This window comes from Uranotaenia lowii, chromosome 3, assembly GCF_029784155.1.
Source record: "Uranotaenia lowii strain MFRU-FL chromosome 3, ASM2978415v1, whole genome shotgun sequence".
NCBI lineage: Eukaryota > Metazoa > Arthropoda > Insecta > Diptera > Culicidae > Uranotaenia > Uranotaenia lowii.
Window position 1 is genome coordinate 213298997 of NC_073693.1, and position 14261 is coordinate 213313257.

General features: G+C 36.5%; 1 protein-coding gene across 5 annotated transcripts in view; it reads right to left on the reverse strand.

Moving 5' to 3' along the window:
• Positions 1–2910: 2910 nt before the first annotated feature.
• The window catches only part of LOC129752051 (E3 ubiquitin-protein ligase RNF38), a 91383-nt gene continuing 80032 nt past the window's right edge, over positions 2911–14261 (reverse strand). For all 5 annotated transcript variants that reach the window (XM_055747845.1, XM_055747844.1, XM_055747841.1 and 2 more), the window contains one exon: positions 2911–11195. In XM_055747845.1, the coding sequence (XP_055603820.1) occupies positions 11127–11195 (69 nt within the window). In that variant the 3' untranslated portion in view covers positions 2911–11126. The remainder of the gene's footprint in view (positions 11196–14261) is intronic.

Here is a 14261-nt window from a genome sequence, read left to right on the forward strand (position 1 = left end):
TCGTGTGTTGGTCTGTTTCTGAACAGAGACCACAGTTGAAAATTTCCATGTTTCTGGCATTGTACCTAATTGCAGACTCGTGTTTATAATTTCCAATAATGGATTTGCGAGTATTGTCAAAGAATCCTTGAAAACTCTTAATGACACATTATCAATGCCCGCTGTAGATTTCATGTTGTTTACTATTTCAAAGAATTCTTGAATATTAACGCTTTCGAAGCAGTTCCAGTTTTGACAATTGTAATTTATTTGACCTAAGCTGATATTTGAACCAGGAGATATACTATCATGGATTTGCATGACACTGTCCACAAAATAATCGTTGAATTTTTCCGCAATTTCCAATTCGTTCGAATTTCAACTCAATCTAAACAAACTGAACAAACTGATCAAAAACAAAATTTGGGAAACATGGCTGAATACTTGGCGAACCAACAGAAATCTAGCATTGGCAAATATCAAAGGAGAAACTTCAATTTGGAACGACCGAGACATCAGACAAGATCAAATCGTTTTGTCAAGACTACGAGTAGGACACACAAGGTTAACTCATCGTCATACCATTGAAGGAGGAGCTGTCCCGAATTGTGAGCACTGCAACTGTAGGTTGAATGTGGAACACATCATCATAGAATGCCCCGGATTCCATGATATAAGAGAATTGTACGACATTGATAAATCTATCCGCAACGCACTATCAAACAACCCAGCAAACGAAGAAAAATTGTTAAGTTTTTTAAAAGAATCACGTTTATACAACGAATTGTAATCCTTTTGTATGAATTATAATTTTTTTAGAGGTGAACCAGCCTGCGGCTGAAAACCTCTCAAATAAAGATTAAAAAAAAAAAAAAAAAACTTCAACCGAACTCGCCCAAGCCTCAGCCGAAGATCAGAAGGTAAGTATCCTTATACAGAGAATCAAACATGGCCAACAAGTTCAAGGTCGTGATCGCTTTGGAGTAGATCAAACTGAGTTCTCATTACAGAAAGGTTGTCTACTACGAGGAATCCGAGTCTACGTGCCCCCACCCTTCCGGAAACGGGCATTAGAAGAGCTGCATTCTACTCACTTCGGAACAACACGCACCAAATCCTTAGCCAGGGGCTATTGTTGGTGGATCGGGTTGGATCAAGCAATAGAAAAGATGATCCTCAACTGCGCTGATTGTCAAGCTGTACGCCCGGAACCCGCTAAGATAAGACAACATTGTTGGGAAACTCCTACTAAACCTTTCCAGAGGGTTCATATTGACTTCGCGGGACCATTCCTCGACACCTACTGCTTTATACTCGTTGATGCCTACAGTAGGTGGCCGGAGATCAAAGTCTGCAAATCGACCACAGCCGAAAGTACAGTGATAATGTGCCGTGAGATTTTCAGCACTTTTGGGATACCTTCGGTACTTGTTAGCGATCAGGAAGTGCAGTTTACGTTGGATCTGTTTCAACAATTCCTCAGAATGAACGGTGTAGTCGATAAGATGGGTGCACCTTACCACCCAGCTACCAATGGGCAAGCTGAGCGTTACGTTCAAACATTCAAACAGAAGCTTAAAACTCTGGAGTGCTCCAAATCTCAACTTAACCTGGAATTATCCGATATTTTGCTTACCTATCGCAAAAGGCTGCATCTGACTACAGGCCAATCGCCGTCAATGTTAATGTTCGGTAGGCAAATACGTTCAAGACTAGATCTTATGTTGCCGAAAAATGAGATCATTGCGCCTACCAATTACGCTGTGCGGCAGTTTGAAGACGGTGACCGTATGAGAGTACGAGACTTCCTGTCCAAAGACAAATGGAAGTTTGGACGAATCATCGAAAAAGTTGGAAAGCTGCGTTATGCTGTTCGCCTCGATGACGGCCGTCTTTGGGAACGCCATATTGATCATGTGGTTGGTGTAGGCAACAATCTTCCTGAATCGGTGGACCGTCCTAGGCTGGAGAAAGGCGCCGAATATCATCCAGTTACTGAAAGTGCGGTACCTAGAGTTACAAGTCCGACAATGCAAGGTGTTGCTGCAAATTCCGAAACAACAACGGCTACTGTTCCTTCGGTGGTAAACCCCAGTGATCCTTTGGCGGCAAGTGCTGCTGTCTCCGAGGTACCAGGCGGTGCTGCAGTAGGTGGAATACGACCAGGGTCCCTTCAACGACCAGTAACTTCAACGGTGTCACCAGCTAGTGATAGTGCTACGCCTATAAGGCGTTCGACAAGAGTGATTAAACCTCCCCAGAGACTCAATCTCTAGTTTTTGTATTTCAACTATAAGCAGAAGAATACTTTCTTACCGAGGGGAGAATTGTAATATCAAACACCCTGTACCACCCTGTTGAATATCTTTGGCGGTCTGTCTTCTACAAACCGCATTGAGTATGCACCTCTTGGGGATCGAAATTAAAACGATCATTGTTAAACCACGCTCCGAATAATAAAGTTAATAGTTAAGTAGTTAACTTTTGTGTGTTATTTCTCTGCCAACACAACAGTATTATTTACTATTTTGCTAGGTAAATGCGAAAAAGGTAAAATTTACCTTTTTGCTAGGTGAATCACCTCGCTTCTCAGTAAATTTTACCTTTTTTATTTTCCGTGTAATTAGTGAGCACTTGGAGCACATATTTAGCCTGCGGTTAATCCGTGCATTCATAATGCATAATTCAGCATAATCAACACATAAATTTTATAAACATTAACATGAACTTTTCTAGACTTCTATGGACAGTTCGATTTTTTTTTTTTTTTCAAATAAGGTATGGATCAGGTATCCGAAAAGGAGTAGGCTTAATAGCAGCACGTTATGGATACTTCTGATGTGTCAGGCTTTTAATCCAAGAAAGAGTTATCTTTTTTTTTGCTAGAACTGATTCAGGATTTCGGATAAAGAAAAATAATAGTCCTTCGGGTATTTTACGATGATTTATTTTCTATCTAAAAATATTGGTTAAACATATAGAAAGCAGACAAAATTGAACCTCAAATAAATTGCAAATGTGCAAGAAAAGAAAAACAAAACAAAATCTAAACCGTCACATCGCAAAAGCCTTTCAAATAAATGATCATGCTGATGACACTGATTCGCGCAAACGGGAATAAGATACAGGATAAAAGTTCCTAATGTTGAAAAATTCCTAACGGATAGTCAAAGAAGTAAAAATACGCACTCTTGATCCTTCCAAAATTCCTACTATTTAAGGTTGATGTTTTTATTGGAATTTTATCTCTCAGAAAAAATGCAAAATCGAAAATTTGACTTTTTAATATGACAATGTTTCTAAACTGAAGAGAAACTGAAAGGATAGGCTCGAAGTCCCTTTCCCATTTTTTTGAAAACAGGCAATGACAATTTTATTACATTCACACCTTTCCTTTAAGCTCACTAGCAATTTGAAGCTTCCAAAAGAACCTAGAATAATTTTAAGAGGATTTGGAAGGGGTTCCCCACAATCAAGTCGTTTAAGTTGCAATTCCGACTACCGCTCATCAGGCAGATATATATGCTTTAAGTCAGTAGCTTGCAAGTACGCAAAAAAGAGGAAGAAAGAGTGAGAAGAGTGTTGAAAGAAAGAGGTTTACTACCTTGAAATAAAAAAGGAATAGAACAACTCCAACCTACACAGGTATCACTAGAGAAAAAGGGAAAACGTACAAAAAGCGCATTTTATTACAATAATCGTTTATTGTGTATATAATTATAGATGATACTGTTAAAATATAATAAAAATTAATCCCACTAGAACGGTTTTTGTTGTTGTTTACTCTTTGTTATTGTTTGGTTTTATTGGGCTTTTGTTAGAAATCGTACTGATTTGCTTTTACAACGTCAATAACCATAACATGCATGCGTAAGTGTGTTTTGTGTGGTTGTGGTATTTTTTTTGTTGGTTTTTGATGAAAAAGTTGTTCAAACTTATAAACTTTTGAGCCGATGTCTCTAACGTTTGCTACCACGTTTTGGTTGATTTTTAATGGGCTTTTTCTCAAACGTCCTCGAAGTTGTAAGATAATCGCGTCAATTACACTCTGACGTTCACATGTAAAGAGATTATAACTACGCTTTATAGGGAAGAAGAAGGAGGGACTCAAAACCAAAGGTTCAAATGTATAGTTTTGCAGCTGCGTTGTTTGCATATTTTAAGAAAATGCAGGTTAAGCAAATCAGATGGAATGAAACGAGGTCGTTGTTTTGATGTGAAGAGCACAGGAAATAGTACAGATAGTTGTTTTGTTGTGTGTGGTTAATGGTTAATCAATTCAATATGGTTACGTGGCCACATTTTAAATTGTACAATGTATAAAAAGGCACACCCAAAATAGTCGTTACTTTTGTTGTTGTTTTTTTTTAATCTTTTTTTTCTTTTAACTTTTTATCTAGTCGATACTTTCGTTTTATTGTAAAACTTTTTCTCTATCTGGTAGTCTAAAATGTCTTATTGCGTTTTTCGTGTTTAGATTATGTACATTCCGTTGTATGGTTGTATTCGATTTTAATTGTCTTTTTTCTTCTTTATGTTAGCGTTTCGGCTTTTTTTTATTATCACTTATATGGAAAATCTATTGAGCTAAAACATCTAGGACTGTATATACAGTGGCAACGACACTTAAGGTATTCTTAATGGTATCAATGGCAAATGGTTGTTTTGTATGATCAGTATTGTTTTACTTTTAATCTGTTTCTTTTTTTTTTGTTATGGATTACAGTAAAATTGTGTATTGGTAAACAAGGCAAACCAGCTACTTACGGTAGGTTAAAAAATATACTTTACTGATTTCTCTTCGAGGATAAACTTCAACAAGCTCTTATCTATTGCGAAAGTTTTTAGAGATTTGAATGATAGGTGTTTTTCTATTTGTAATCTACTACTAATGTACTTTTTGGTATCACATTTAGGAGCGAAATGCATGAAATTTAAGAAACCATTAATCTATTTTTTTATTCATTTTGACACTGGCTTAACAGTAACTGAAACATTTGGTTACAAAAGCATGTATACATATTATCAAAGCTTATTTACGATGATTAAAATGGAATGTTCTCAAATACAACAAAATAAATTTACTTGGTCTTGTGATGGCGTAATTGTGCATTCTAAAACTGTAAGTTGATTATATAGTGCGTGTTACGTTCGATAGTAAAAGTGGACAGTCTAGCGCAGTTCTTCAAAATGGTTGACAAAGAAAAACGTACTAAGATTTGCGATATTATTGACCACTAAAAACACTTAGAGGAAACCAAAACTAAACGGTCAAACTTAAAAAAGAAACTAACCTCTCAATATTAGAAGGAAAACAAGGTTGCACTTGGCCGATATGAAGCAATTCCATTTCAAACGAGATCAAAACATAATGTGAATTATTAGGTCCTATTTATAAAGAGTAATTTTTTTGTAGCATTACAACACGACACACACTTTCAACCTGCTTTTTCAAAAAAAAAACTTATAGTACAGATAGGAAAGGTCGGCGCAGTTTCCGATAAACCACCAAACTTAAGTTCCAAAAGCAATCCAAACATCTAAAACAATAGTAGGTACAATCAACATGTAACGGAAGCTTCTTACGAACTAGGAAATAAACCGATGCAAATTGTTTTGAAACTTAGAACTATATTCTGCTCCGTAAAAGGCTAAATTAATTGACAAACCAAATGAATTAGAAGTTTTCGAGGTCAAAGAATGAGCCAAAAATAATTTCTTTTTTAAACCGTAAACCTAATCACCATAACAAGAAGCACAGTGTTATAACATCTAATTGCTCTGATTTTATTAGTTACCGAGCTTAGTTTTATTTATTGAAATATCAAACTGATCCAACTAAACGATATGAAAGGAGCCAAAAACAGTCCAAAAAATAACTTTGATAAGATTTAAGTAACTAATCTACACAGTAGGTAGAACTATGAAACAAAGATAGAAAAAGATACCACTATGAGCCTTCCTTCGGAACAGTGAAACATTGGATTTTGATACGTTTACAGCATCGGACTGGGTCGATTAGGGGTCATATTTTATTTTTTCAATCCCTGGGGTCTTTAAGGCTTTGTTTTGGTTCAAAACTCATCCATGAATTTTTGCAGAATTTTTAAGTAACGTTTACATGAGTAAATTTGAACTTTTATGTTTGTATTGTATATTTTGTTTTGAAACATCAACATCATTTTTGTTGCTTCAGTAGAACCGAGCCTAGGAATGAGTTCTGTACCAATTTGTAAATTCTTCAAAGGAAATTTTTCGCTTAACAACTTTGTCCAAGACCATAACTTCGTAACTTATTGGGCAAAAAAGTTATTAGCTGTTGGATAGGGGTATGTCTTTAGGCATTGAAAACAAATCAATTCAACTGGCATCACTGCTTGTGTCTATCAAAGTATTCCTTGGAATTAGCCATGCAGTATCTCGTTCGTTTCCATAGAAGAAACAAAAATGATGTTGAATTATCAGAACAAAATATTTAATTTTCCCTTACAAACATGAAAGTTCAAATTTACTCATGTTAACGTTACTTGAAAATTGCACAAAAAATCATGGATGAGTTTTGAACCAAAACGAAATTTTTAAGGACCCCTGGAGAGAAATTCATAAATGACCCCAAATCGACACAGTCTGTTACGGCATATGATAGAGCACATTCAGAACTGTTTCGTTTCGGTTATTCTTCAGTTCTTATTCCATAATTTCAATCAATAATTTTTAAAGATTTGATATTATTTTCAAATTAAAAATTTATTTCAATAAGACAAAACGAAAATAAAGCTTTATAATTCGACAAAATAGTTTTATCGTGAAATTTTCAATGAAAAGAATTTGAAAAGTGGAATTCAGAATCAGTGCTAAAGGGCGAACACGAAATTACAGGGCATTACTTTTTTCCATTGGGTAAAAATCAACCAAATTTTGCGCACTTTCTCATTGATGTGTATTGTTTACATGCTGTCAAACTCGAAGTCGTATTTTCCGATTCAACAAAAATGGAGGTGCTATTCTTTCCAAACACCTGGATCTTCCTGATCTGTCGCACCGGAAGTTGGGAAAAATGTTGAACATACACCATTCAACCGTCTCCAGAGTGCTGAAGCGGTTACAGGAGCGGCAAGGAGCTGGAAGAAAACAGGGACCGCAGAACAAAAAGACGGGGGGAAAGGTGATGCGGATGATTAAAGCAAATCCCAACGTCTCTAGCCGTGATTTGGCTAAAATGATCGGCATGTCAAAGAGATACGTCCAGAATGAAAAGAAGAGAGCTGGACTACATACATACAAAATACAGAACTTCCCAAACCGCGATGAGCGGCAACAATCGACGGCTAAAAGTCGGGCACGGAAGCTTTACGAGAAGATGCTGACAAAATATGGCTGCTGTGTAATGGACGACGAAACGTATATAAAAGTCAATTTTAAGCAAATTCCGGGGTTGGAGTTTTTCACCGGCCAGAATCAGTTCGTTGTGGACAACAAATTAAAGAAGAAAATTTCGAAATTCACCTCCAAAAATCTTGTTTGGCAGGCCATCTGCTCTTGCGAACTGAGCCTTTCGTGACAAAGGGCGAAAACCTACAAATCTGTGTGTCACGAGAAGCAGCTTCTGCCGTTTTTGCAGCAGCACGACGAAGCTCCGTTATTTCGGTCAGATTTGGCATCATGCCACTATTCTGAAAGTATCCAGGCCAATTTTGTTCATATTGTTCCAAAGAACATGAACCCGCTAAACTGTTAGGAGCTGCGCCCGATGGAGCAGTACTGGGCAATAATGAAGCGGGAACTTCGGAAGAGCAAGAAGATAGTCAAAGACGAGAATGACATTCTAATACCGTATTTTTTTACTCCTGGAGGCAAACTAGAGGCAACCTAGGTTCGCTCTAACTGCTGTCATCGTGCTCATTTATTGCGTGAGAGGCAACCTAGGTTCGCTCGAAAAAGGGACGGAGTCGCCCTGAGAAAAAAGTCAGTTTTGCGAGAAGTTCACCAATACTCTCAACGTTGTTGTCAAAACATTAAACAGCTGTTTTTGGCTGAAAACAAACAGTTGAAATAATGAACGGGCAAATGATTATTGCCAAGATTTGGAACCTCTCAGCCAAGGAAAATCGTACTATATGCAGTCCAGTGCAATCCGGACACGATAAACGGCAATCCGGATGTGAAGAACTGAATGAAGAAATCCAGAAGGGAGAACAAAATGACAGCTGCATGTAAACATTGCGCTCGTTCTCACGCACACCTACGTATGGAATAACTCGAAACCCGAAACTCGTTTTTCTATTCTGACGGTTTCAGAGCCAAATTCGGAATCAAAAAAAAATACGCCATAAGAAATTGGAAAAAACTGAGAAACTGGTACCGGATGATACTGTAAAGACTTTGATTTTACACTCAAGGCTCCATCGATTTACTTTTCTTTTGATTTTTGAAGTAAATAAATATTTGTATAAAACTACCCTACAATTTTGGTTTGTTCTAAACATTATAAGAAAATTGACATGACATTTTGGGTGTCACAATAATTTCGTGTTCGCCTTTTATGGTTCAAAAATTATATTCAATTTTCGCATTTTTGCATTGTTTTGATTTAACTTACTTTCAGTTCATTGCTTTCTCAAAGCCATTGCAGTAAAATTTTTAAAGTGTGCTTACCATTCCGGGTTTCATTTGCGTTTTCGTTTTTAGTATGCTATTGAATTGTAATATTTCGTTTTAGTAGAGTAAAAAAAAATAACATTGATGAGGATATATGCGTTTAGGATTGGAGTAAAAAATCAAACTTCAAAATCGATCGATTATTTGCAGTTGAGGGTGAGTTGTTTTGGTTTTCGTCAACTGACATGGTTTTAGAGAAAAAGGTTGGCTTTTTACTTACTGACATCACCTGATATGTGTTTAGCTGATTTACTGACAGGATCAACCTTCGGGTTTTCATAATTTTCCCATACAATCCATTCGTTGATAGCATCTTTACAAAGTAGAGTTGAAGAAAAATTGAATATATTTTTAATTCTTGGATCATTGAAATACGGCCAACGATTGTACTGAATTTCAATAAAACAATTAACTAGGATTCTCAAATTTATTTTTTAACTTGTTGAATGTGTGGGTGTTCTAATTTTATTTTCAAAGTGTTATCCTAATTGCCAAATATTTATTGATTTTTGTTCACAATGAAACTCTAACTTCCTGTAGTTTTTTTTACTATCAAAATAATTGCGGAATATTGCTAAAATAAATTACTGCAATGTAGTTGTGAATGTAGTACTAGAGAAAATATACTGTTATTATCTGCATCTCAACTTCAATGAAGCAAATTCTGAAAATTTACAAACCAACGAAAAACAACATTGAAAAATTAAAAAAAAATCAAATAAAGAAGATGTCGATGCAAAGTTAACAGAACAATTTCAAAAAAAGAGCTGTTCTTGGGATGAACCATCCAATAGGATGAAAATATCCGAAAAATGAAAAAAAAGGAGAGCTCAAGACTTAATATGAAGTAGAAATTATATGAAATCATTCTAGAAGTACAGTTATAAAAAGCAAAAACCGAAAGGCGTTCGCAAAATCAAAATTTAGAATAAAATTTTTGAAAAACAGATTCAGAAGCTGAATTCAAACTCCTTACCCACAATGTAGAATGATTACATAGATTTTTAGTTCTGTATCGGAATCAGGTTAAAAAATAAAAATTTTGTGATCAGAATTTTCGGAATCAATGTGAAACGAACGGTACGAAAAACACATTGAATTGAAGGAAACGTTCTAAAGATAGAAGCCATAGGTTGGTCCTTATCAAAGTTATCATATTCGAAATGATCAGTGTTGCACAATGTTACTTCTCATCAATCATTTAAAATCAACAGAAATCAGTTACTATCAAAGTTTTAATGATTAACATCCATTTGGTAGATAGCAAAACAGTTCCAAGTCGACAGTTTGGTAGGTGCATCTATTTTTGAGCAGTTCCTATACGAATGGGGAAAGAGATTTCATTTTATTATTAATCTGTTGCTGTTCCACTACTACGCTTCAGATGGTCTCTGTGAAGTGTTTTGTCTAATACTTTGATCACACCGATATATTAACATTTTTGTTTCTTTTGTTTTTTTTGTTGTTGTTGCTTAGTTCGCAATTACACTGAATTATTACAGGAAAAATAAAGCTACTATATGCGTTGTATTATGTTTTTTGTTTGTTTGTTCACACCATATATATAATTGTTGAGTTGTTATAACTTGTAGATGGCTTTCTGCTGCGGGCTCTAGCGTAGTTTGAAAATAGAAAATTTAGAATTTTTTTTATTATTAGGAAGGAAAGATGAAAACGTGTTCCTAAGAACCGCTTAATTATTATTTGTTGTTTCATTCTAAAAATATGGTTCACTGGGTATAAAATTGCTTTATTGCTATTTGAAAATGTCTTCGAGGCAGGTGCATTTTTTTTCTTCACTAGACGACGGTTTCAACGGTATTCCAAAAAATGGTCAAGTCTATTTACGCCAAGAAAACAACTCTTCTATGCATGTAATTTGATAAACATACATATATGTTTCGAACTATTAACGTCCATTATTAGCAAACGCAAAAAATGTGAGTGGAAATAAAAGATCCACCCTTTCTAACAATTAACATATTACTTATGTTTCTGAGATAGCGTTTTATGAAATGCATATTTGACCGTTTTTTCCTGGCAAATAACTGAATGTCAAACAATGATAAACGTATACGTTAAAATGTTGTTTTTTGTTTCAAGCACAACCCTATCGCCTACGTCCTTTTCCAATGATAGTTTCACAAATAACCTTGTTTATCTTTTACGATATAATCTTGTATTTCCGAGAAGGAGTATAAGGATTTCTGATTTTGGAGTTACGTTGTTTTTATTTGTTTTGCTTTACTTGTATTTCAAGCGACGGCATCTGTCCAAATTTTTGGGGTGGTTCTACTGCTCCCGGTTTGCTAGGCAGAAATTAGTTACTTAGATAATAAGAAGTATACAGCGTTAATCATTTGCGCCGAAGAGTATACTCAAAAGCTGCAGTGCTACACGCTGACGGAAAATAGAAGATGATCGGTTAGACTACACGACACGTTACGCTTTACCAACGCTTATTCCAGCGCACTGCAATGGTGACTCTTTCACTGCTCCTCGCTGCTTTCAAAGTACTCCGATGCGTTGCCACGACAGATGGGGCAGGTACGATTTGACTGAAAAGAAAAATCAAAGATAAACAAAGTGTTTGTTATCGTGAAACGTGTTTCAATGTGGGACCTTAAACAAAGTCAAGAATGTCCCTCTAGACAGCTACAAAACCTTAATAAAACTGTCAGTATCTTTATTCCCGTCTTAGGTCCAATCATTACGTGGTATTGTTTTTTGTTTTGATTCGTGTGCTAGCGTCATGGTGCCCACAATTAAATTGCCACACTATGCAATTGCTCTAACTTTTTAACCGTTGGGTAGAATTTCATTAAAAATTTGGGTGGATTCAGTTCATAGTGAATTGTTTACATGCTGCAAGTTGTGATCAAAACTCGCGGAAATGTAGTCGAAAGAACAGCTCGTGCTTGATAAAATCTTGCGCATCCATCACGAGAACAAGTATCTCCCGCATCGTTCCATCGCTAAAACATTGGGAATCGCGAATTCCACGGTGTCGCGAGTGATTAAGCGGTTCGAGGAACGATTAACCACCGATCGGAAGCCCAGAAGTGAAGGAAAAAGTATTCCGTACAACACCAAAAATCACAATCGCGTGTTGGGGCCTTCGTTCGGGATGTGGCTGCACCTAAGCCGAAGTTTTGTCCAGAAGGCCAAAACTAAGGCTGGGCTTCGAATGTTTAAGGTACAAAAGGCCCCTAATCGCGACGAGAAATAGAACAAGTCCTCCAAAACCCGTTCCAGGAAGTTGTACCTCAACATGCTGACGAATGTTGAATGCTGCATCATGGACGACGAAACATAAGAAGGCCGACGGCCAAGGGTAAGTTCAGCGTTCCGGAGCATGTCCGCACTTAGAAGATGTCTACATTTGCGAATAAACTCCTAGTTTACCTGGCCTGGTTCCTGGCCATCTACACGTGCGGGAAGCGGAGTGCGCCTTTCGTGACCCAGGACACGATGAACGGACAGGAGTACATAAAAGAGTGCCTCCAGAAGCGACTGCTTCATCTCCTGAAGGTCCACAACGTCCCAACAATCTTCTGGCCGGATTTGGCTTCATGCCACTACTCCAAAGACGTGCTGAAGGACAATAAGGTCAATTTTGCGCCGAAAATGTTCAACCCTCCCAACACTCCTGAGCTCAGCCCGATCGAGAAGTACTGGGCGATTATGAAACAGCACCTTTTTAAACGACCTAAGGTAGTGAAGACAGTTGAGGAACTGAAGAAAGTATGGGTGTACATGCAAAAACGGTTGATTCACAAGTTGTGCAGAATCTTATGGCCGGGGTTAAGGCCAAGGTGCGGGTATTGCGTATAGACTGAAAGTAAAATACGATTAAAATGGTAAAATGAAGTTTAATAGTAACTTTTCAATCTCTGAAAATTTTATGGCAATCGGATGTAAACTCGAATTTTGCGAATCAATTTTGTGTGTGGCAATATAATCTTGAAAACCCTTTACTTGGTTGAATAATTCTACTGAATCAAAGCAGTCTTTTTTCCGGGAATTAAACAGCAAGCTGTCTTTCATCCCTGAATGAAAGCAATCGAAAGATTCCCTTTAATTCAACCACTGTAGATGAAAAGATCAGATACCGGTATTTAGATAACAACTTACTATCTTCTTCAGTGGGCGTTTTCGATTGGTAATCTAATTAACACTTTTTCAACAGAAAAAAAATTTCCCAAGTTTGAGAGTCGACGGGAGGAGTTTGGCAGCTCTGGTGTGGAACCGTTCGATAGGATTTGAGCTGCTAAAGAAAGCTTTGTTATGGCTGTTTTTAATGGTTTTTAAAAAGAAATTTCAGTGAATTATCATATTAATAGTGGTTGTGGTGCTGTGATAATTGGAAAATAGTGGAAATACTGGATCTGATGTGTGAAAATTACAAATAGAAAGTCGTAAACGTTGCACAAATATGGCCGCCACAGGAACAACAGTGACATGCAAAAAAAAGTGGCTCGGTGGCACGAAGTTTTTTTTCCGTCTGGCGGAAGAGGAACATGACTGGAAGAAGCGGTTTATGAAAATTGGTGAGATCAATCCAATTTAAATTTAACCTCTGTATCCTGCTTTCATAAATGGTTGTGCCTACCTAGTTGTTGACCGATAGTGGAGCATCAAATAGATTCAGATTCTGGGTACTTTTGTTAAGGTTGTTTAAATGAATTTTCGGTTTTCTCAGCATGATTGAATGGTGGGTGGTGTGTGTGCGAGATTGCCGAATGGAAGAGCATGGGAGAGTTGAGAAACATGAAATGCAGGAATATTACACCCAAAATAATCTGCACGTAGTGGCTACGTGAAAAACTACATAATTGTTATCCAATTGATTTTCACGTAGATTGTACGAAATCAATATATAAAAGCGTCCCTATAAGAATTTGTGCTTCATGGGACGCACCTATATTTTACGTGAATTTTTAGTTAGTTCAACGCGGTTTGTTTATGAAAGCCACGGGGGATGTTTTTAGTATCGAAATGAAAATAAGGGTTCTTTATTTACTTCTTTTTCTTTTATTATGATTTAAAAAATAAACTGAATTTGGTTGTGAATAAATTTATTTCCACAAACTTCGCACAATATATCACTTACACTATACTCAGTTAGTATGAAAAACATTTTTATTTCGGGACATCCTGCAACGCAGCTTTCTTTACGGAATCCTGTAAAAATTAAAAAGTATGCATTAATAAAAAAAGTTATTCAATTTATTAATTTTTTGAATAAAAAATATTTTACCTTGTCCATTTTTTCGAGAATAGTGTTCCGTTGATCATCTTTTTCGAACAGGCCCACCAAAGAACGAGAGATCGTCATCGAAAAAGCACTTGCATGCAGAGCCATTGCTATCTGAAAAACAACAAACAAAATTAGCTGATTACAATTAAGCATCATTATCACTTACCAAAACGACAAATCCAGAACAGATGAATATCTGATATTTTCCTCCTCGCTCCTTAGCTGATGACAACAGACACAGCGGCTTCAAAAAAAAATCACAACATCTGACGGACAACAATTCCAATTTCTTATATGAATTTACACCACACGCTGGAGAAAAATGGACAAAACGGATTTGAAATCATCCACTTAGACTTTACGT